We start from the raw sequence: 26,079 nt of genomic DNA, 5'->3' as shown, positions 1-26,079 counted from the left end.
TTAATATGCTAAATAATATGTTTCTTTTAACTTTGTCAAATGCTTTTTCAAAGTCAAGAAACAATATGTGTTTCTAAATTGTATTCTCTTCTTTTCTCTATTATTAATTTTAGGCAGAAGGCTGGGTCTATACATGATCATCCTTTTCTAAATCCATTCTGTACTTCTAAAATAAAATTTTCGGAATATTTCATTAGTTTGCTATTTAATATTCTGCTATATACTGTATTTTGTAACAGGAATTTAGTATACTGATACCTCTATAGTTTTTAGGGTCATCTCTATTACCATTTTTAAAGATAGGAATCACAATTGCTTTTTTTCCATTCTATTAGAGGTTACCAGTTGAACAAATTTTATTTAAAAATGATAGGAGTCTTTCTTTGAATCTTGTTCCTGCATATTTATATAGTTCTGAACCTAGCTCATCTTCTCCAGGTGATTTTCCATTTTTTGTTTCTTTCAGACTGATTTCTAATTTTTCTTTAGTTATTTCCTTTTCATTTTCATTAAATGTTTGCCAGTTATCTTTTTTAATATATTCATCTGTCCACAATTCTGTGTAGAAATTTAGAAACTCTTCTAATTTCAATTCAGTGTTTAATTTTATGTTTTCTTTAGTATCTGCATTTAAGTATTTCAAAATCTTATATACATTGGGTCTTATTTTATATAAATCATGTTCTAAATTAGAAACAAATTTGTTCCATGATTCTCTATGTCTTTTATTGACTTCTCTTTAAGCTATGGCGCTTATTCTTTGGTTAATTTATAATATTGGTTAATTCTTTGTTCATATGGCCATTGTATATTTGTGTCATTCAATAGTCTAGTTTTATAAACAAATATTTTAAATTTTCTTTCTGTTCTTGTTACCTGTAGCCATTTAGGTGGTAATCTTAATTTTATTTTAATGAGGAAGTGGCCAATACTTATTTCATATTCTCTGTGAACTTTAACATCTATCGAAAACTTTGATGTCTTTTCATTTAAGATAAAATAATCTAATATTGATTTCCATCCTCTTGCTGCCCAAGTATATTTATGTATCTTTATGTTTATAGAAAGAGTTCATTATTTTTAGGTTATTATAAACTACAAAGTCAATCAATTTTTTAATAATCCTGTTTGGTATTTCCAATTCTTGATTTAAATCTCCTGCTAAAATTACATAATCGTTTTTATTTATTTTATTATATATATTTTGTAGCTGATTATAAAATTTAATATTATCCTATTCTCTTCCTTCTTCTGGGGCATATAAACCAATTATTGTTAAATAGACTGTATATATTTTTATTCTAGCTTCTATTATTCTTTCATTCCATGATTTATAATGTTTTAACTGTTTTGAAAGGGAGTCATGAATCCAAATCATGACTCCTGCTTATGCTCTTTGGTCTCTGTCAACTCCATTGTATATCAGATTAAAATTTTCGGTACACATGGTTCCTTTTAATTTTTTTTTTTGTTGTTGTTGTTGTTTCAGTGATTACTGTTATTTTAAAATTTCTTTCATTTAATAATTGCTCTAATTCTATTTCTGTATATGCCATTCCTCTTACATTCCAGATTGCTTTGTGTATTATATTTTGTCGTTTCCATTTTTGTTTTACCTTTTCCATTCCAGGGTCGTTTCCTATAGATTCAATCCGATTACATTTTTCGTAACATAATAATATAATATAATATATGAAAATATAATGTAAAAATATTAAAATTGCTAACAAAGTATGGAAATAGTGAATTTACTTTGTACTGTAAGTTTGTAAAATAGGAAATATATTTTAATTGCATACATGCAAATACTGTGTATAAACACACTTTCTCAAAATCTGAAGAGAAAAAAAATGAACTGCAACATGCATTATTAATTAATTTATGTAATTGTGAATTATATATTGTAAATTATCACTGTGATTATTATTAATAATATTTAAAGTTTGCGAACCACAAGCAGTAAAATGTAGTATTGTTGTTTAAATTGTACAGAGTAAACGCATACAATTTATTAGAGAGATAATAAAGTGTGTAATATTATTTTTAAAAAAATATTATTGTTTAATTTGCATCTACAGCATGGATAACTAGCATTTTTGTTAAATTTGTTTATAGCAATAGTTTCGGATATTCTTAAGGTAAGTGCATTCAACTTTTCCCAAAAATCTTATGGTTTGTGAATTTATGAACGTCCTTCGGTCACTTTTGGTACAATGCTCCTTTGTCTTACTGCCCATACAAGGCTTTAGAGGTGACCTTCGAAGTGACCGCTTACTTGACCTTCGACCTGACGTTCCCTTCCTGCAGGGCAGGAAGTCCAAACCAGTGACTCAGCACGCATTCAAGGACTAAGAAACAACTAACCCCAGGTGCTATTTACTGATTTCTTCCTACAACAGCTCTTTCGGTTTAGCATTCTTTCACTATAATATTGCAACGACTGTCATTATCAAAGTATAAATATTCCTGTTAAAATGGAAGAAGTACTATGCAGCCGCTGTTATAAGAACTTGTTTATCTGCAACAGCAATTTGCACTAGGATTGTTCCAGTGTATCCGAAAATACACAGGAAGCCGAAATCTCTAGAAGTTAGTCTCAGTGGCGCTGTAGCTCCATCCTGCAGAGAACGAACAAAAGAACGAACTTAATCCAAACCAGTGTCAATGTACGAACAGACACATCTAATAAAGAATTAAGTATAACCATCCCTACTCGTAAAACTCAGGCAATCAATAGCAAAAAGAAATCGAAGAAAAGCATGCACAAACAAGAAATAATAAAAAAAAAAACAATTAGTGAAGTATGAAGAATTCTTCAAAGTCAATAAAGAAAGAAGTGCTGAACTCGACGAAAGAAATGAAAGAAAACATCAAAATCACTGACGGAAACACAAACATAACTAAACAAAGAAAATAACGAACTAAGAGTTGAGTTAGCCGAAGTGAAGACAAAAGTTGAACAATCTCATCAATTGGTTTACAACCAATGCATATAAATCAAAGGTAACCAGAAGACAACACAGAAAACTAAATATTTGTAGTGCAAAATTTAGCAATATGTTATATGTATGAAAATAGAGCTTACTGGTGAAGAAATAAAATATAATCAATCGATCATAAACAGAAGAAAAGATGGTCCCACAAATATAGTCCATCTTGCTTCACAACAAGCTAAAGAAATATTAATTAAAGGAAGCAAAAAAAATTAGACCAACGAAAATTGTTCTTGCAAAGAAAGTCTTATACATGGGAACGATTATCTAACCCCATACTACAGAAATCTGTTGTATCGTTCCGCTTAAGAAAAACCAGACAGGAACTACAAATAACTTTGTAGTTCCTGTCTGGTTTTCAAAAACCTCAAAAATATATATGACGAAAACAGGTACATCACGAATTGAGTCCATCACTAACGAAGGTGATCTGAAAAAATTGTAAAATTAAAGCATCGTATATACAAAAAAAGCTATCCACAAATTAAAGACTGGAACCAGCATGGATTCACTTCCATGGTTAAACAACAATATATTACTTAAATTACACAATAAAGACCATTGACGCCATCAGCTCAAAAGAAATCCATATAATCAGAGCTTACAAACCAAATATACTGAATACAGAAGTAAATTACAATCAGAAATACACTGACATAAAAGTAAATTATTACACCAATGAAATGATGGAAAAATTAAAGGAACACGGACAACAATAAATAAAAAACTCAATAAAATACCATCTCCTCCTGCCCCAAAGACTATTATCCAGAACTTTGCCGAACACAGTTTAAGTAACAAATAACTAGCACAGAGATATAATAATACTTTAGGGAAACAACAAACCTTAGACGAACTCTACCCGATCTTGGAATCCCAACACTGTCCAGAAACAAAATAAGACTCTTTGGTTCCCCCAGATAACTCAAAAATAATTCGATACGGTTATCTCAAAAATCAACTTTAAAAGAACCCCTGAATTTGATCAGATGCCACAAGGGATATCAAACTGCACTACTCCTCCGTATCGCCAGTTATACTTAAATACTAAACCTAATTTTTCGGAAGTGCTAAATACCAATTGACTTAAAAACAGCAGATGATAACTCCGCTACATAAAAAAGGAAAATTCGACCAAATTAATAGTTTTAGGCCTGTCCTTGCTGTCAGTAATAGAAGAGAAAGAACTCATCATCCTCATGCCTGTCAAGGATTTAGGTCTATAGTGACCTGTTCCAGCCTTAGAAGTCATCGTTGAATCTTTTAAGAGGACGTCCTGGTTTCCCTTTTCCTAATGGTTTGTAATTTAAGACTTGTTTTGGTAATCTTTCTATTTTCATTCTTTGAACGTGTTCCATCCATTTATGTTTATATTTTTTATTTTTTTCTATATTTTTTCTATTACTGATTCCTGGTTTAATTCTTTCATAATTTCTTCGTTTCTTTTGTGATCAAACAGAGTATACTTTTGCAGTTTTTCTCATAAGCTTCATTTCAGGTGTTATTAATCTTTCTTTGTCTTTTTGTTTTATTGTCCAGATTTCACTTCCATGCAACAGAACTGGAAGGGCTAAAGCATTGTATACTTTTTGCCTGGTTTGTTTTTCTACTAGGTTTGGTTTAAATATAGAGTTAAATACACCTGTTATTTTTAAATATTTTACAATTTTTAGGCTTATATCTTTTTCGTTTTCAAATGTAATCAAACATCCTAAGTAATTAAATGAATTCTCCTGTTCTAAAATCTTGTTATCAATTACTGTTTTAGTTCTCTGGATCTTGTCCTTTAAAGGCCATCGTTTTTTATTTTCAGAAAAAAGGTTAACGACAAAATATCCAAATATCTATAGAAATTCAATATAATATCCAACATTCAATACGGATTTCGTAAAAATAAAGAAATAATCAACTCATTTCTGACAAAAACCCCTTTGTGGCCCCATAAACAGAAGCCTTACAGAAGTCAAGAGCTATAGCTCTTGACTTCTGTAAAGCCTTTGATACCATAGAGCACACAATTCTCTTAAAGAAAACTCAAAGCGGAAGAAGAAAATTCCCCAACTGCTTCAAAGACTTTTAGAAAAACAGAAGGCAACATTACAAAAATAAATCGCACCTATAGTAAGAAAAATGAGATTAATTGTAATATTCCTCAATGATTAATTTCATTGCCATGCCTTTTCAACATTTTTGTAAAGGATCTATCCAAATTACAGCTACAAAGTCATCACATCTATCAGTACGCAGATGACACATGAATCTGCACAAAAATATTCAGAACCGAGGTTCACAACATGGCTTTCCATGGTAGGACAGTAGGTCCAAAGAGAGTATACAGTGGGACTTGGAAGCTTGGCTGTGTTATAGAGCGACAAATCACACTACGCCATATACGGAGCAGATTGACGGGTGTGGGTGGGGTGGATGCGTGGTAACCATGTCTTACCAGGTATGTAACCCAAACTAAGAAATTCTTAGGTGGCGTGTGATTGTGTGGTCCTGTCTTTCCTAGTTTGGACTAGGACCTCCGGTTATTGTTCCACGAATATTGAACTCCGAGAGATATTTGAATATTTTGGAGAATACAATGCTTCCTACTTTGTAGCGTTTCTATGGAACTGACCATTTTTTCTTTCAGCAAGACGATGCATGTTCATCAAGGCAATGCTGTAACTGTGTGGTTTTTGGACATGAACATCACCACGCTTGACTGGCCTCCACAGCACCCTGATCTCAACTCTATTGAACATGATGAACTGGAGTCGAATGAAGTCAAGGGACGTCCGTCACACAACAGTCTACGACCTCATTGCATGCCTACAGGAAGAATAATCGAAAATTCCCGTTGATCGCTATCATATGCTTGTGGAAAGTATGCCCTCTAGAACTGCTGCAGTCATCGCAGCGAAAGGAGGTCGGACATCTTATTAAGGTGGGCGCCATGGTCATTTGCTCCTCACATTATGGTGTTCATTGACTGCTTCTCAAGGGGTGTATACTATATTAGTAGTGTAGATGGGAATAAATTCGAGGAGACAGACAAGAAACTTTTTAACGTTATATTTCAAGACTCGTTTTCATCGATTCAAGTGTTTGTAGGTTATTTTTGGGATACCACCTCTAAATGTGAGAACAGTATTGAAAAGCCAGATATTTGTGACTACAGGAAATAGTTGTTCAGAGATTAAGTACTGCATTGATATGCTATTTCTAATATGTTTATATCAAGAGGATTTCAGGTTAGAGTAATTCCAATTAGAGAAATCTAATCATGTCCAGTAGGTTTTCTGAGTCCCGGCTATTTTTCAGTTCCTGAGACCGGAATCCAGGCAATTCCCGGGACTATTACATTTTCACAACGAAAATTATTTTTAAATATTTATGAATTCAGTTTTCATGCCCAAAATTCTGCCTTCTCGCTTAAATTCTTGCATTAAGACAAACACACCATATTCTGAATGTCAATTGACGAATATTTTCTCGGTATATGAACTATTCATTAATTCATTTTTTTTTGCTTTAGTGTTGAATGAATAACAATAGTGAAATATCTTATAAAATGTTTATGTTATATAAAAATTAGCTTTAAGAAATCTCACTGGTTCTTTGGTAACGCGTAATTCTTCTTTGAAATTGATTCGAACTGAGATTTGTTGTCCGATCTTTGTTTATTTATTTATTAATATTACGTTTTTTTTTTTTTTTTCACTTGGAGGTTCCGTCGATGGTGTTCTATCTTACACGAAATCTGCTTTCTCCAATAATTGCGCCTAACTGTTCAGTGATTTGTTTTAATTTTGAAGCTAACGTTAAAAAAAATTAAGAAAGATTAAAATGAAATAATTGTACATAATTTTTAACTTACAAACAAGCTACTAGATTTGATCCAAATTTAAAATAAAAAATAATAACTTCACCATAAATTACAGCAAGTTCGTTCGCTATTGGTAATTTTTTTTTTTTTTTTTTTTTTTCAGGGGTCATTCTAAGTACAAGCCAAAATGAATCAACTCGACGCAACTAAGTGTAATAAAAATGTCTATTATTGTGGCTGTTACGTTACACTTTTTCTACAGTCATATAATAACATTATATTATATTCAAGAGAAACTAGATCAACGCATAAAATAACGAATAACGGTATATTTATAGACAGTTATTAAATAGTTGCATTAATTCTTAATGATCGTCTGTAATCTATATAATACAATAGTCATTTTGCTAAAATCAAGATTATAATAAATTGGACGCTTTTTTCTGTTTTAGATTTGTCAATTTTAATTTACGAAAGCTCTTGGTATATATTAGAATATTAGAAAAAATTCCTGGATAGAAAACGAAATCTACCACTATCTACCACTGATAATAAATTACTATCGCGAGTAAAAGTATACGATAGAAGAGACGCACGAAACCACTTGATCAGAGAAAGGCAAGCGGTTGCATCACTGGAAGTGACGTGCGCCGGTGATCGATGTGACGCAAAGCGGTAGGTAAGCAATAATTCTGCAAATTCGAAAATGTGGAATGTGAAAAAACGGAAATAAACCAAGTGAAAACGAACAAAAACACCACATACTACTTTTAAACCAATAATAAAATAACACAACAAAAATAAACCCGATAAAATAGAAAAAAAAAATATCACATTCGCTTAAAAAAGCAAGCAAGCAAGTAAATGACAAGTAATGTATCAATACAGTTATATGGCAGAATGGCACTGTGTTTTGAGGGTGAGTGGAACGAGGATTTTTTTTTTTTAGGTGCAGAGAAAGGAGGCGTACATTTTCATGCAGCGGTAAGGATGAGCAGATAGGTATACCGTATTCACTCGAATATAACTAGCACTGTTTTTCTCAAAATTTCGTGGTGCGAGATATATGCGGGGATTTTCGGAAACTAAAGTTTTCAGGAAAAAACTGAAAATGGGTATGACTTACCAACAATCTCCTATTCGCTATCGCTACTTCTGGCCTCGAGAGCGGTTTCATTCTGTGCATCGTCAAAGTCATCTACCCAAATAGCGTCGTCTTCTTTCCCATTATTTCAAGCAAAAATTACCAGTAATTTAAAAGACTTGAGATAAGTAATGAAGAATCCTTCACGAATGACTAATGAGAAGTGAAAGCAGACAGCAATGGTAGGCCAGTAGAGATAGGGCATCTATGAAGATGTGCATATGATCGGTGCGGGATTAATAAAAGTTCGCGAGATCCAAACGACAAAGGCAAGCCGACAACTGTTAAGTTGAAATGCTAATTCTCTTCAACCGAATTCCATAATATCTGAAACTACCAAAACAAAATTCGCTATATATTTCTTAGTCTTAACATGTTCACAATAGGGTGGTGTTTTGACCATTTATTGTACCAACAGAACTTCTCATTACCGATTGTGAATCGCTTTCGCGTTGCATGGGCAGGCTCAACCCACACAAAGGTTCAACCCTGGCTTCCTCTTTTCATTGGCAGGATCAACCCATACAAAGGTTCAACCCTTTGGTCGAATTTTATTGCTGCTTGTTTTTTGCGTGCTGCTTCAGCATCGAGCTGGCGGCTGGACACACACACACACACACACACACACACACACACACACACACACACACACACACACACACACACACACACACACACACACACACACACACACACACACACACACACACCTGGCATGTTTCAATTCCCAGTAGTATTTTATTTGAAGTTAGTCTTTGTGATCTGTCTTAATGACATCAAAAATTTCCAATTCAATCAAACAAACACTTATTTCATGTAATTGAAAAATTGGACAACAGTTTTTAGTTAGATACTATGTTTCCAGCGCAATATGGTTTTGCTTGAGTCTATACAGCATAGTTTCTGTGAGAGGGGGACATGTGATTCATTAGTTAGTGCCGTTTTTATCCCATTTGTCTCTAATTGTACTGTTTATTGATAAATATATTACACAGACTGCAAATGTCTCTGTACCTTATTCAGTGATAAAAGAGAACTACTTGTTTTTCTTTCATCTGCAGTATAATGGATGTTGGAGAGGGTTTGTTGTTTATCCCGGGTTCCGAGTTACCATCATCTCGACGTGAACGTGTTTAAACTCTTTTTTAGTGTGCAAGGTATATGCGAAACTTTTAATTTCTTTTTTCGTAAAGTAAAATGAGGGGCGCAAGTTATACGTGAGAACAAGTTGTATTCGAGTAAATACGGTATAATGAGCAGCTGGGTATTCATATATATAGTCCTAAGGGGTGATTTGTTTGTTTTACTGACTTAAAATGATCAAGTTAACCTTGGAAGGTGTGGCGGTCCTCAGAAAGTTAACCTCAGCATTTAATATTTCTGTTTCCATGTTACTTTTTAGTGCTTTTTCCATCCCTATTATACATTTTATGTAGTAGTAGTTTTGGAATATCTGAGACTTCTAATCTTTTACTTCCATGTTTTCTGTTTCTGATTCATTTTTCTGTGATTGGTTTCCCATTTGAAGCTATGTCAAATCTGCCTTTAGGAGGATCATGGAGAATCAGAATATCTAATGCCTATTTCTTGACCTTCTGTTTAAGGAACAGTAGCTAAGTTGATGGTAGGCGAATATGCCTACCATGAATTTAGCTAAAGCTGGAATAACTTTTTACAACTTTGTACTAATGAGCCTCCGTACCATGTACAATTAGAAATGGGAGAGAAAGAATGTTATGAGTTCGCTCCAGTTTTGCCTCGAGGAATTTTCTACACTTTTATTCAGAGAAGCAAGTCTAGTATCTATTTCTTGACCTTTCTAGCTAATAACTACAATTAACTTGTACACACCCGACCTTGATTACCCATAAAAGTGGATACCAGACATAAGATGGTTGTAAGTTCACTTCCAGTTTCTGTATAAAGAATTTTTTCTAGGCTTTTATTTAGATGGTCCTGAATTATGGATACCTATCAGACAGGAACGTTATTTTTTCGTAAAAATTGGAGAATATAAAGCATAGGAGGAATATCATGAATACATTCATATTTCATAGCCAAAATATAAGAAACGGCAAAAGTTTCGAAAATATAAAATTTGAGATCTTCGGCATGGAAGTTTCTTTGGTTCTCTGTGAAGCAGCCCGTATATTATAAACTATATAAACTATTTATATAACTGTATATAAATATGGATGACATCATAAATACATCGATATCTATGACAAGATCTAAGAAGCTTATCTAAGAAGCTTGAAATTTTTCAAAATTTACCAGAGTTTATGAAAATATAACCTTTGTCATGGGTTTTCATTTATTGACACTAATTAAAAAACACAGACTCTGCCCAGGAGATATAAATATGGACGTGTTTACAATATACTAACCATATAACCGTCAATATGGATAAAATACATCACTCCTCATACACAACGTATCGATCATATATTTCAATGTAATATCAATGGTATTACAATTTTAATATGCACTTCGCATCCATGGTAACGAGCATACACGTCATGGCCAGTTGGGTGGTTAATACATCTATGTGAACCTTTCAGAAGTTTGGGTTTTTCTCTCTCTCTCTCTGCAGTCCATAAATTCTCAAACTGGCCTCATAATCTATGTTCCACAGATATCACATTCTCCAGTGTACCTGAAGCAATTTGGAATCCAAGATACCATATTGTTACAAATGTCCACTATTTCAGACAATAATACACAGTGTTGGGATTATGGATCATGAGATGGCAGCAGTTGGTTGACGAACTCTCCATTCTGAATGCTTTTAAATAATTCATAAGTTTGCACCAGATATGAGTGACAGTTGTCACTAGACTATGACAGCAACTAGTCTTCAAGAAAAAAGTTGAAATTTATATGGCCTTGCTTACTCTCCTTGGGGAAAAGGTATTAGCATATTTTTTTAATTTTAAATAGCCAGTCCACTAAATGTTCTACTATGTGCTCGTTTAATCTGTGTACGCACACAGAAATATGAGCATCACAGTTAGGCTGACCATACGTACCGTTTTGAACGGGACAGTATCGTTTTTTTCGTATTTCCTGGCCGTCCCGTCGTTTTAATAAAAATGTTAATTTTATCCCGTTTTTAATAAAAAGTATAAATATACTTTAATATTGGTCAATCATAAATTATTCTTCGTAACCTATAATCGTATATCAATATCATGGATACCAGTAATTTGTATAACCATGGAGTCGATTGTTCGATACTAAATATCGATATCTGCAGTGATTTATTCAGAGAAAATAAAAAATGCCTGTTGGCAGCACCTGCAGTCTCTGACGTGGCGTCTGTTCTGTTGTAGCGTTAGTTTTTGTTTTGCCTGGATACTAACCGGTGGTTTTGTTATTCAATGCCAGTGGTTAAAATTTCTTAAAGCTTTAAGTCTATCCTTTCAATGTCAAAGAGGTGAAACTGCAGTTTTAATGACGATCTCCAGAAAGAATTAAAATTTATGAAACTGGTCAAGCTGTGTATTGATGGAACAAAAATGATATGCCAACATTGTAATGTCCATTTTTCCGTTACTCATGAAGGCAGAAGCCAACATCTATGTAACCAGAAACAGAAAGGTTCCGAAAAGACTGGCTTCATTTAAAAACATCAGCTCGTTTATGGTGAGATGTGATGGTGATAGTGAAAGCGATAAATCTGCAGCAAGTGAAGCTCTTGCTGCTTTTCAATCATACTTTGTGGTCAAAGTATTCGCGCAAATGACTGCTTGTCGACACTGATAAATAAAATTTATGAACAAACATTTTCTTCAGCACGTACCAAATCAGAAGCAATAATTACTAACTTATCACCATACATATTGGGCAAAGTAATAGTTGAATTTGAATAAAACAAAAAGCATTGCAGTCAGTTTAGATCCATTAAACAAAAATACATCAAACTTTTCCCAATCGTCATGCGGTACTTTTTGCCAAATTGTATTCGATCAGTGACCTTCATAAAATCTATAATTGTGAGGCCGTTGGGCATATGGAATAAAGAAAACATTCCGGTATCTGATAGATGGGTACAGATTTTTTCTGAAATGACGGAAAAACGCATAGACTCCAGACTTTTTTAATATTGTAGAGTTTATTCTTTGTCTTCCGGGAAGTACAGCACCTGTTGAGAGAATAAATTCTGTTGTGAACAGTACGTGGCCAAAGGAGAAATCTAGATTAAGTGTTGAGACAATGAGGGCTATGTTAGTTGTAAGATAAATTGTCACGAAGTGTGAGAAGTTTTATTATAAGGTATTGAAAAACCGAAATTTGCTGCATAAGATCACTTCATCAAAGAAATTGGTTCGATCATGGTGAAATACAGTTCCCCTCTATATCTACCTAAATATTTGTATGGGTTCTGTCGCTCAATAATTAATGGGAAGCTCAATATATTTATGTAATAAAACATTTTTTTTTATCGTCTTACTTTTTCATGAATACAGAATATTACATAACCCCTGTCCCGTTTTTGCGATCCCAATGTTTCGTTTTTGTCCCTTTTATTCCCTATATTTACCGGCATAAAAAGGCGTTAGCTGATTTTTTTAAATTTATTATTATTATTATTATTATTATTATTATTATTATTATTATGAAAATGACAAAAAAATCAGCTAACGCCTATTATTCCCGTATAGGTAGTAGGCGAGGCCTTTTAACCCTATCTAGCTTTTTTAGAGACTGAGTGGATAGTTCCATACCTGGTCTAAGACTGTCACTAATTATAAGCGGCCACCGAGCAGAAACAAACCAGTGCTGCCACCTCTTGGTACCTAACCCTAAGAGAATATGTTTTTTGTCTGAAATAATGTGAGATCTATGGTCGATTATCTTTAGTGCGGCTAAGACGCATGATGTTAGACTTATGTCCAAGTCCTAGTCACAGGCTGGAGGAATTTTTCTAACCTTTCTTCGACCGGTTCTCGAGATAGGTCGATCTCTGGCATGGGCAAGCGGGTTTTTAGTCCGGGAACCTCTGGTTTTTCGTCCTGTAAACTCAAGAAATAAAAAAATTCTTCTTCTTCTTCTTCTTCTTCTTCTTATTATTATTATTATTATTATTATTATTATTACACCTCCAGGGAGTCTTTCAATCTATTCTTGCAATGAACATTCCATAAACACCATATCAACTTACTAACTTTTCTTTGCAGGTTTTCCACAGCTTTTTCATTCCTTTTCAACCCAGAAGACCAAATGCACATAGTAGTCCAGGCGATATCAACATCTTGTAGAAAAGCAAAATGACTTCCATTTTTTGTTATGTGACCGTTGGTCTTCAACTTTCTCTCTACCATAATTCCGAGATCGTTGGCCTTGTCAGATACTTCAGGCATAACCCAACCAATATATTATACTGTTGGATAACATATAACGCCAAAGTGTATAACCCTACACTAGCTAATATTGAATTCAGAGTCATCGTTTTCCCACACTGCCAGCCGATTCGGATCACCTTGTGAATGCTGCATATCGGTGGCATCTCTGATTGCCCCGCCTATCTTTATGTTCTCAGCAAGGACTGATCCCTGCGGAATACCGCTGGTCGCTTATAATCCGACAGGTTCACATTCCCTATATACCTCTTTCTGATACCTGTCCAACAGCCACCTACTTATGATATGCCATTAGTTGCATTCCAATCGCATATTCTGTATTTTATCCATCAGCCTTTCATGTGGTATTTCAACAAATGCCTTAGTCCAAAAGTTTCATACTGTTATCCATTCCTTTTATCCAACTGAGCCATAACATTATTATAATACAGGAACAAATTGCTCAGGCATGTCCTCCCTTTAAAAAATCCATGTCGCTTCTTGTAAAATATATTTTTGTCCATCAATATTTGTTTGCGAGTTCTTAGCAACTTCTCTAAAATATTTACAATTACACCAGAAATGCGCTGATATGTCGATAATTAGACATATTAGTCATTGTACCACCCTTGTGAAATGGGATAATCATACATTGTGTATGCTCCTGTGAAATCATTCCTGAGCTAAAATTCAAATTGTAGAAACATGTAAAGCACCAATCAAATTCGTCTATCCGCTGTTTTAGCACACGTGGTGATATCTCATCTGTCCCAATTGCCGAAATCATAGCAGTTTATGTAATTGCTCGAACACCTTCTCATACACTTTCGTCTCTTCATCTAATGTAGTGGAAGCTAGGCACCAGGTTCATTGAACTTTGTGAAGTGAGCACCTCTAATACTAGATTACTGATGCATTCGGTAAAGTTATTATTTTGCAGTTGTTCATTCTTTTACTTGCAATATAACAATATTCTTTTGGATTGATTTAGCCTGTGCAGTCAATTTCGTTTCACACTCCAACTTAGTTTTCTTTATAATACTCATAACTCGTCTGGCGCGATCTTCATTATATTTCATAACTTGTCTCACTCTTATTTTCTTATTTTCGATAAAACTTTCACATCATCTTCTACTTATAATATGTCCTTATTGAAAGATCCATATAACTGGTCACTTCCAGATCAGTACAGCACATCATCACTGTCACTAGTTAATTTCAAAATAGTTACATCCTTAACTGAGACACCTTCTGATGATATGATGAAATTGTTTCTTAACCGCTCAATAAATTTTCCTTCGTTCTTATCAGGTTATCATGTTAATGATATCCAATGTAGCTCAGTGGATGTGGCGTTTGCACACCATCGCGCTAGGCCGCACGAAGGAAGTCTTGGTTTCGAGTCTAGTCGGCGACTAGAGGAAATTTTTCTAAGCCTTTTTTCGACCGGTTCCCGAGTTAGTCGATCTCTGGCACGGGCAAGCAGGTTTTTCCTCCCGGAAACTCGCGTTTTTCGTCCTGTAAACTCAAGAAAATCGACCATAGAACCCACATTATTTTCAGACATTAAAATATATTGTGTTAGGGTTAGAGACCACGAGATGGCGGCACATTTGAGCCGTCTCTCTTCACTGCGTACCGCTTAATTAGTGATAGCCTTGGGCCATCTGTCTCTGATTGGGTACCAGTGGAGATTGAACTGCCCACTCAGTCTCCAAAAGTTAGATAGGGCTAAATGGCCTCGCCTACTCCCGTATATACGGGAATAAAAAGGCGTTAGCTGATTTTTTTTTTTTTTTTTTTAATAAATATTCAGATAATATTGAGATTAGTACTTACCTGGCTAATTTGGAAATGCGTTTCTGGTGAATTGCCAAATTACATTGTCAATTACTCGAAGTGAACTTCCGATAACTCTAATTTTTCCGAACAAATTTTTAAAATTACATTCGTGTACAAATTGTCACATAGCTTTTAAACTAATTTCTCCTCTTTTGTATGTCTTCAGGATTCTCTTTCCATTGTGAAGGTATTAACATCATCATCATCATCTTCCTTATACCCTCTTTTACCTTGCGGTGTCGAGGGTCCATTGATCATCGGACCTCACTCCGTTTACAGGATAAGGTGGTCGGCCTTATGCCCCGGTGTATCCTATAGATGTAGTGTTGAGTTCTCAAGGCCAGTTTGCCTGCTTTGCGGGATGAAAAACCCCAGAATAAACTGGGAAAAACCCTGCTGTCCATGCCCTAGACTGGCTAACTTGGCTATGGCTGAGGAAGATCCTTCAGCTCCTCACATCACCGACGGGAATCGAACCTAGGACACTCCTTACACTCCTTCCCCAGGCATATGGTTGCGAAGCGCATAACCACTAGGCTAACCGCGCGGACTGAAAGTATTAACTGGAACTATTAATCCTTTTACAATGGAAAGAATACATACTCCACCACGATGGCGATAGTCACGTAGTTAGTGACTGACATGGGGGACGGAACAGTGGACAGCACCTGTTTGTTGTTTTTGCTGCCTCATTATCGGGGGTGCATTGCGTGAACAATTTGATTGTCGCAGGCAGTGCAATATCTACATATCCTTTTTGCATCTTGATTGATTAATCCTGTGTGTACAATGGCAAAAAGTGTTCTGTCAATAAGAGGCAAAAGAAAATTGGTAGATGATGACAACCACATTTACGTGTTTTCAAAGAGAACTGTAGATAAGCAACACGGAATCTGGGTTTCTGAAAAACGATCCACCTGCAAAGGGCGTGTTTGTACAGAGGGTTTGGAAGGCCCAGTTGTAAAAGTCGTAACTAAACATAACCATGCACCTCAAGCTGCAAGGTAGGAAGCATTGCAATTGATTAGTCAAGTACGGCAACATGCAATAACCACGACGAACGGCCACAGGAAATTTTTGCATCAATAATTGCAAAGGCTCATGCGAATGTCACCGCATTACTTCCTAAAAAGGATTCACTTAAACGAACCGTTCGTCATGTTCGATGCAACAATGGTACTCCTGCTTTTCCGAGCAATTTCCAGGACCTAATAATTCCACAAAATTATCAAGAAATTATTATCAATGGCAATGTACGACAGTGTTTGATGTATGATTCTCAGGACGAACTGCTCCCAGGTCGCATGCTTATTTTTTCCACTTGTAACAATCTTTAGTTATTGGCAAGTAGCCAGCAGTGGTTTTCTGATGCAACTTTTAGCAGAGCACCCACGCATTTCCAGCAGCTTTATACATTTCACGTGGTTCAATTCAATGCAGTTTTTCCAATGGTCTACGCGCTGCCAAACAAAACTCGTGCCACATACGTCAAGTTTCTTCAAGAAGTTAAAAATCTACAACCAGGTCTCCAACTCCAGCGAATTATGACAGATTTCGAACAAAGTGCCATGCAAGCCTTCAAACAAGAATATTCTGGTATTGTAAATACCGGTTATTTTTTTCATCTTTCCCAAAGCGTTTGGCAAAAGGTACAGAATGAAGGTTTAAAAGCCCGAAACGAACAAGAACAGGTATTTGCTCGTTGGATCCGAATGATTCCGGCATTGGTAATTATTCCTCCTGTTAACGTTATTCAAGTATTTGAAGATTTAGATGAAGCTGATGACTTCCCTATGGAAGCTATGACGATTGCAAATTACTTTGAAGATACATATATTGGAAGAAGACAATGGAGAGGCCGGCAATTACCCATTTTTGCCATCCAATTGTAGAATGTTTACACACGAACAATGAATGATCAGCAACGTATCAACAACGCCATGGAGGGGTGGCACAGGGAATTTCAGGAAACTTGTGCTACTTTTTTCCCAAATATTTACCGATTCATTGATTCTTTAAAGAAACAACAAGGGCTGCACAATTTCGAAATTACACAACTAATTGCCGGTAATTCAGGCAATCAAAGAAATAAGAAGCATGCTGCAATTTCTGCTAGAATCAAAACAATAGTCCAAGATTTTCAAAATCGTAATGTAATTGATTACCTCAGAGGAATTGCATAGAACGTCGAGTTTTAAACAATAATAATGTGCATTTATTCTATTAAAACAAAATAAATTAGAATTATTAAAAAATTAGGTGTATTATTTACATTTTTGCAGCCCACTCATTATCTACAGGGGCGAAATGTGCAGGGGAAAAATGTGCTGGGGGTGAAATGTTGGAGGCGGAGGCGACTTTTCCGTAAACTATTTCCATGTACCAAAATTTATGTCGTCTGCTTTACATAGCATTTTGCTGATCATATTTCGTGCTTTTCCGTACTTTTTTATTTTAAATTATTTTCCTAATCTTTAATCATGAGTAAAAGAATTAGTGAGCAAAAATACAGAAGTGTGAAAATGATTCGAAAAGTAAACTGATTGGAAGAAAAACTTGAAATAATAAAGAAAAATGAACAATGCGAGTACAGAGCAAAGTAGGACAAGAACATAAAAATGAGTGAATCAACTGCTGAATACAATGAGAAAGGTAAGGATGCTTGAAATTCATCCTGCATTCACTGAAAATCAAAGTATTATAATGATTGAATTAGAGAGACTTCTTTTTAAACGGATCGAAGATTGTAACCAAACACGGATCCCGCTATACACTGGCCTTATTAAATCAAAAGCATTGTCTCTTTGTAACCTAGAAAGAAAGGACTATCAATGATGGAAAAGAAGCAGAATTCCACGTTAGTGCTGGGTGATTTGAGCGTTTCAAAAAGAGAAATAGCCTAAAGAGAAATAGCGAAAATCACAGGCGAAGCTGCAGATGCAGACAAGGAGATATCCAGAGATTTTGAAAAAAATGTGTAAGAAGGGGACTATTGTGATCAACAAATATTTAATGTCGATAAAGCCTGCCTTTTTTTTGGAAGCGACTGTCTTCCAAGACTTTTCTAGCCAAATCAGACAGATCTCAGCCTGGTTATAAAATGATTTTAGAGGCTTTTCAAATGAATCTAAGTTAATTAAATCTCATTCTGAGAAGTTGAGTGATTCCAACCTGCTAAATTTAGACGCACAGCGGGAAGATCCTGAAGAATATGAAGAAAATTTAATCACTGACAAGCCCAAAGAGGTTTCACAGAAACAATTTGAAAATAGTTTTCGTACAATCGAAGTTTTTAAGCAGCAATGCTTAGAGACTGACCCTGGTGAAGAGAGAATCAGTAAAATTTGCAGAAGAGGCAATAGAGCGATACCGTCAGTTGTATGAAAAAAAAAAAAAAAGAAACAGAATGCCGCCAAAGTACGTTAGCTCAATTGTTTGTTAAGAAGCAGAATAATAAATTTATATTCTGAATATCTTTTATTGTCTTTCAGGTTCATGGTTTTCCTTTAACTGGGTCCAAAGATATACCCAAATTCTTTTATTAATAAAAAAAAATTAAGGCTCAAAAAAGAAATCTGAGGAACGAATTATACATTTTCCCATAGGTTATTATATTCGATTAGTGCGTTTTCGATTAATGCGCCTATTTTAAAGAACGCATTAATCGAGAGATTGCTGTACTCAAAATAAGCATGGTATAAAACAAATTGTGTAATATTAATAAGGAATTTTAATATCGTAAATATCTCAGTACAGTTCGCCAAACAAAGAACCAGAAAATTCGTGTACCGCGGAGATTGGAACACGTTGACTGCACACTGGAAAACTAGAAAAAGTCATATGTTCCTACAAATTACGATATACCTTTCTCTGTATCAAATAATAGGTTTTTCATGAGCCCCCATTAAGCAACGAAATAACTTAGTTTCCCTTATAAACACCAGGAACTGGAGGTAGTGTCATAGTGTTGGGCATGTTCTGTTGGTGAGTAAGACGTATTCTGATATTTCTGGAGGGTCAGGTTGCCGCTAAGGAATATCTAAACATTTTTGCCGATCAAATTCATCCTGCAATGTTCAATTTTTATTCAGCAGGTGGCGGTTGTTTCATTGATGACAATACTGATGTCGATTTTGCAGTAATTCAGCGAGTTGTCAGCGAAGCTACCACAAAACGCCTCCTTAGCGCAATTGGAAGAACGATGGTGTGTTGAGCCCTTCGATTAGAAAAGGCCCAAGTTCGATTGTCGTCATGACGGGAGGAATCTTTATATGGACTTTTTCAATTGAAGGTGAGTTAGCCGATCTTATACGGAGGTAGCAGGGTTTTTTCTCCAGGAAACTCGGGTTTTTCAACCCGCATACAGACAAATCGGCCCTTAAGAACACACGCAATTTACAGACAAAAAGTACTAGCCGTGGTGTTGGTTGTGGCCAGTAGATGGCGACGATGTAGGTGATTGGTAGTAGAGGTTCTGAGAGGTTCTGTGTAGTAGTGGAGATGCAAGAGTTGTACAGTGGGTGTCCTCCCGCGATGAGTCTTCAGAGTCCTTGGAGGTGTCACGAATAATAATAATAATAAAGTACGAATGTGAATCCTTCTGAGAATATATGGGACAGGTTAGTAAAACAGACACGAGAGCAAAGTCCTTTTCCTTCAAATCTGAGTCAGTCAAAAGACTTTAATGAAGCCTTTATATGCTGAAGACATAGATAATCCGATACCTTGATTCCAGGTCAAACCGCACATGTACTGTAATTCGGGCTAAATAAGATCCAAAACGGTTTTAAATAAAAGTTGCTAATTCAGTGCCCAGTATATTTTTAAGTAAATTAACATTTTTTATACACATATCAGCCACTGAGTTACAAACTTTTATTTAATAATATTTTGAATCCTCTTTAGCCAGAACCACAGCACATGTCGGGTATAACATAGATTTCAGAGGGTGTTGGATTTCACGTAGGTGCAATCCAACACTCTACAACCATGCAATATACAACACACCAAATTCTGTTCTGTATCCTATGAAAGGACTTATCAAAGTCTGTAAGTATTATAGAATATCCGTCTCCCTGTTTAATTCAAATCTAATTTGTTATGAAATGTGAACAAGTTACTCAGGCATGACCTTCCCTTAGTAGAACTACTCAGTCTAAGTGTAGATATCTGTTAATCCAATTCTTAATGCGATATCTTACAAACTTTCCAAAATCACAGATTGATAGTGGCTTCAATCCTTGCACCAGTTTTGTCAATGACATTATGATGCAGTCTTTCCACAATTGTTGAATTTCTATATGCGAGAGAAATCATAGAGCTAGGTGAATAGCACAGTCAGTTTAGCTGAAGATATAATCTTGCAAGCTGAACTGGTTGGGACATTTACCTATCTGTATAATTTGAGTCTCATCATAGGGAGGTTTATGAGGGGTGGAAAGAATGTATGACAATATCATCAGATACTGTTTCGATTGAAGTAGGCTTAAATGAACATGTTACAGAATATGAGAGAGGAGTGATGCTAACGCTCCGTCATCCCGTGTTTTCTTCAGATGAATTACATGATGTGTCGAACGAAAGACTGTGACAGTGCCGTGACAAAACAGAAAAAAATTGAGAATCTTTCGAAGTGTTATTCGATTTTTTTCTGTCTATTTGTCTTTTCTCTCACGCATATGAAATATCACAAGATCTTCAAGATCTTGTGATATTTCATATGCGTATGGGAGTCATAAAAAAGAGATTCTATACACATGAATATAAAACCTAGAATTAATTTATCTGAATGCTTCCATCTATGGTAAAGCACGATTCAAACGTTACAACACCTTTAACACAGCAGCATAAAAGGTACGAGTCACAAGGAAGCCAAACCACGTAGAGCCAAACGAGAGCAGAACAACGTGCAAAACAATAAATTCATATTTACAAAATTTAAATGATCATAATCCTACATAAGTCAGTATTTCTTGTCACAAAGCTATTTTTTTACAGTTGTTTCCTCCATTCGTTCCATTTCTTAAGCATAAAATCAATTTTACTTGAACACCGAAACAAAGTCAGTAATCTCTAAATAAACTGTACTTCTATCATCTAAAAAAAAAAAAATTATCCCAGTGAATAGGCGAGAGCGTTTTTGCCATACTAACTTGGAATAGGCCTAAGTTCGATTCTCGTCGCGACGGGAGGAATCTTTATCTGGTCGATTTCAATCGATGGTGAGTTAGCCGATCTCATACGGAGGTAGCAGGGTTTTTTCTCCCGGAAACTCGGGTTTTTCATCCCGCATACATACAAATCGGCCCTTCAGAACACACGCAATTTACAGACAAAAATTACTAGTTGTGGTGGTGTTGGAGGTGGGCGGTAGATGGCGTTGATTCGTAGTAGAGGTAAGGTGTAGAGACAGTTGAAGATGTCCTCCCGCGATGAGTCTTCGGACTCCTTGGAGGTATCAGGAATAATAATAATAATAATAACTTGTAGAAACTAAAGTAGGTAGTTCAATCTCCACCAGTAGCCAATCAGATATAACTAGCTCAAGACTATTACTTATTATAAGCGGCTTCCGAGGACGAGGCTGGCAAACAAATGCTACCACCTCGAGGTTACTAAGTTTAACTAGTTATGTTATTGAGCGAAATAGTGTGCGTTCTCTGATCGATTGCTTTGAGCATAGTGGATGAAAAATCCGAGTTTGCAGGAGAAAATATCCGCTTGCCTGTGACAGAGATCGAATATCTTGGGAACCTGTGGAAGAAAGCTTAGGAAATGTTCCAAATTAAAAATTAATACTAATAATTTTCATATTATTGCTTTACAGTCAAGGAAACTAGATGATGGAAGGAAAGCTAACGATGTGTAAATAAATGACGGTAAGATTTGTAGACCTCATAGTAATACAGATCTCAACGAGCATGGTTATTAATCGGTAAATGATGGACTATATTTTCGATTCAGGCATTTTGAGGGGGCTTGGAGAGGAAAAGTGAAAGTTGCCCAACTGCAGTAAGCAGACCGTGGTTTTCGGTATAAGGAAAAAAAAGCGAGTCATTGTTATGCTATGTCTATCCACAGATTCCAGGAGCATTAAAAACAAAGTGCTTGAGTTTGTTGCTTTGGTGAATACGTTTTGGCCTAAAATTTTTATCATTAGTGAAACCTGGCTTTCAGAGTTGGTTGTATGAATGATGCAATGGAGTATGAATGATATAGCAGTTTTAGGAATGACAGAAGATTCCCTAGAATAACCACAGTACTACTAATGATCTCAGATAACTACAGTCCAGTTAGGATAAAAACACAAACATGAAATAATGGGAAAAAGCCCTCAAACTATGTAACACTTAGTTTGAGATTAGCGGGTTGGAAGTGAAAGCTAACTGAATCATGTTAGCATTCAGTTAGTTAACAGAATGATATACATGGTAGAATGTTGCTACTGTCCTGGATTTCAGTTTCAGCGGAGACGAAGACACATCACCAAATTACCATAATGAGAACTAAACGAGTAATAATTTTGAGTAAGTTAAGTGCACGAATATCGATTGGGTTGCCGAGGAGACAATTGACAATCACGAAGCACAGTTTATTGAGGTGTTGCCTGACAACTTTCTCAAACAGCATGTGAAAGAAGCAACTAGAGGACACAATAGTTAGATTTGATCATAACGTCAGATGATGCCTCAATTAAGAAGGTGACTATTTTGTCACCTGTTGATGACAGCCATAATGACCTTGGAAGTAGCCAGTAGCCAACTATATGGATGTTCCAAGCAGGGCATGTTATATGCTGAACTACAAATCTGGAAATTATGAAAACCTCGGGAGAATACTATCTTTGGTTTCATAGTTGAAGAGGAAGGCCATCAGAAGTGCATGGAAAGCTTTGAAAACATGCTTAACAGTTATGACATCTGTATATGTCCCTAAAGTTTGAACAACTATCAAAATGGGAATAAAATGGATGCAACCTCATTAAACAAGATATCCTTAAGAAGAAGGTAATGTGGGGGAATATCGTGAGAATAACACTGAGAGGAGTTATGAAATATATAAAGCTCAAGCCAAAAACGTTATGAGAATCATGCGGAAAGATTAGTTGGAGTATGAAAAGAAACTGCCTGCATTGGCTAAAGAGGGAATAATTTTATTGTTTTGCTGCAAGTGACAGAAAGAAAGAATTATTATTACGTAACACCTACAAGGAGACCAAGGACTCATAGAGGGAGGCCACCTACAACTCTCCATCTCCACCAATAATCCATCATCTACATATACACCAACGTTATCTACTGCCCACTACCGTCACCACTAGTGTTATCACAGACAATCACAATCCATGACTACGGCGGGATTCGAACCCGCAGCGTTTTGGCTGGAGAGCGGATACGCTAACCACTCGGCCAACCAAGCAGCAGAATATAATTTTACTGAATGCACTCGGTACCATACTATTAGTAGCGGATGAGGTACACATACCCAATAAATTAGAAACATATTTGCAACCGTGTTGGATCTGTAGACATCCGACTGCTAATATTGATCCTCTTTAATTCCCTGCGCATAGTTCGGTGAGATATGGGCGGGGAATAATCTTCATTAAATGCTTCGTTCAGTTGCTGCACACAATAATTACTGTTTGTCTGTACAAGCCTTCTCAGTTGACGGCGATCTCATTGCTAACAGACTGTCTTAGGATCTCAATGACGCCCCTTAGACAAGCAAATGGGTTATTTTTTCACTGATTAAACACCAAAAAAATCTCATCTTTTGAAAAACCAGTTAGCTCTGCTGTTTTTAAAATCGTGGCTCCAATCAGACGTGCCCTCACAAAAAGGCCTTTATCGAACTTAGAAAGATCTTTTTTTTTCCCTGTTGTACACTGTTCATGATTACTGACCAGCAACATTCTTAAATCGTTGCCTAGAACACGTGGCGATGCACATGACAATGTAATTTGCATATAATCTGCAAAAATAACGCTTATATATATCTGCATAATGGATTCTTTCTCAGTAAATATATATTTTTTTATTAGTCTGATTTGCAGGATGAAACACACGAATTTTCACACGAATATTTCACATGAATGCTTAAATAAGTTAGTTAGAGATACTCTCCCATTCTAAAGCAAAACTTCTTTTGCTAGCACAAAACATTAAAAATCCCAGTATTTTCTTTTTTTAATTCAGTTTTGTAGGATATGTCGTTGTTTGATTCTTAAGTTTACTCCTAAGCCTGGTGGCGCTGTTGCTTGTCTTCTTCACAAGGAGGGAAAATGGCCTGTGTCATGCAAGTTAGTGCTGGCGTTATCAAAGAACTTTTGAAACCTGGTTGGGGTAATAGGCCAAATCCAGGCGATGCGATTACTGTAAATTGCACAGGTTGCACGACCAATCCACCTAGAAAATTCTGGAGGTAAGGTGTAGTAATGAGTTTTTCTTTATTTTTTTTGTCTCTGACATAAAATAATCTAACAAAATGTTCAGCCATTAGGTTGCATATTTCTTATAACTAAATATTATATGGTAATTGTATTCCTGAACAGTTGTGCTATGACCAAAAATGATTAATAGCTTTGTCATTCTTGTGTCATGGTTTTGGTCTCTGTTCATACAAAATGGCTGTTGTGTTGGCATTCAAGCTCACTCCCATTCATTAATTGATTTTTCCTTGTGATGGGGCCGTTCACAAATTGCGTGATGATTTTGATTGACGTTTATTATTTTGTAGTAATGGTTTCGAAACCCCATGACGCGACCCAAATCCATACTATATACTACTAAAGAAACCTCTTTTCATGACGCCATTGAACAACATGTTTACAAGGCGCGGTTTTTCGTGGTGAAAACGAGTTTCCTTGATGGCATTTCCATATTCAACAAGTTGAAAAAAAATCGAAATACTTTTTTTATGAAGTGTGGCCAAAATTAGTTGTGATATTGGAGTTCATTATTGATTACACAGGATTGGCGACTCGCTGTTTGAAATAATTTATCCTACAGTATTATAAGATCAGTACTATAAAGCACTCAAACGGATTTCACAAAATTGTGAAATCCGTTTGAGTGTTTTTATATAGTGTGAAAATTGCAATTACAGAATTGTAATTTTCACACTATTAATTAAACAAACGCGTTATTTTTTAAATTGCGATAACTTGCGAAGCCATTTAGCAATTTCATTAATTGGATATTGGTTTTGTGATACGGTTTTTATTTCCTTTGTTATTAAGGTGTATGTATTAAAATGTCAAATGATTAGTATTGCAAGAAACAGTATTGTTTCCTGCAATATTGTTTCCTACAGTCATTCAATCCTTAGTGAAGCTAAGGATTGAATGACTCGACAAGTGAAAAAAATAGAAATTCTTAAAAATAAAAAAAATCCATATAACAGTGAATTTGAAGTTATCCTGTGTGGGAGTCTGTCAAGATCAAATTCATAGCAAGATGTTAGAGAACCTACTGAATTACTGGTGATGTTGAAAGGCTTTGCACATTGATGAATAGCAGTGAAATTTCATGAGAAGAATGAAGTTGATTTTATTGAGCAATTGTACAACAGCCTCCTCAAGTGGGATGTGACAGAAGTAACACTGTGACCTAGAGTTACTTCTGTCACATCCTACCTTAGTATGGTTTCACTTGAAGCTGTGCCTCTTCTACTTCTGACAGTTTTGTATGTCTGTTACTAGATGGGATGGATATCGGCAAGCATTAAAAAAAAATTAAACAATGGATTACTGGAATAGAGTTTGAAGAATAAATAATAGGAGTAAAGTGGATGTAGTCTTATTAAGCAAGAGATACTTAAATGAAGTGGAATACCCATATGCATAAGTATGTTAGTTATGAAAATTATAAGGTACAGGCCAGAAGAGTTGAGTAATATACAAGAAACTAGCTTTTCAAACTAAACATAATCCAAAAGAAATCT

The 26,079-nt window shown here is 35.5% G+C and overlaps 1 protein-coding gene across 1 annotated transcript in view; it reads left to right on the top strand.

Moving 5' to 3' along the window:
- The first annotated feature begins 24,389 nt into the window (after window positions 1-24,389).
- The window catches only part of LOC150097178 (uncharacterized), a 68,679-nt gene continuing 66,989 nt past the window's right edge, over window positions 24,390-26,079 (top strand). The window contains exon 1 of the mRNA XM_090407490.1: window positions 24,390-24,558. Coding sequence (XP_090263616.1) covers window positions 24,419-24,558 — 140 coding nt within the window. The 5' untranslated portion in view covers window positions 24,390-24,418. The remainder of the gene's footprint in view (window positions 24,559-26,079) is intronic.

This window comes from Typopeltis vanoorti, chromosome 17 (genome assembly GCF_054136105.1).
Source record: "Typopeltis vanoorti isolate ZY-2024b chromosome 17, IOZ_Tvanoo_1.0, whole genome shotgun sequence".
NCBI lineage: Eukaryota > Metazoa > Arthropoda > Arachnida > Uropygi > Thelyphonidae > Typopeltis > Typopeltis vanoorti.
This window is presented reverse-complemented; position numbering and strand designations above follow the sequence as displayed.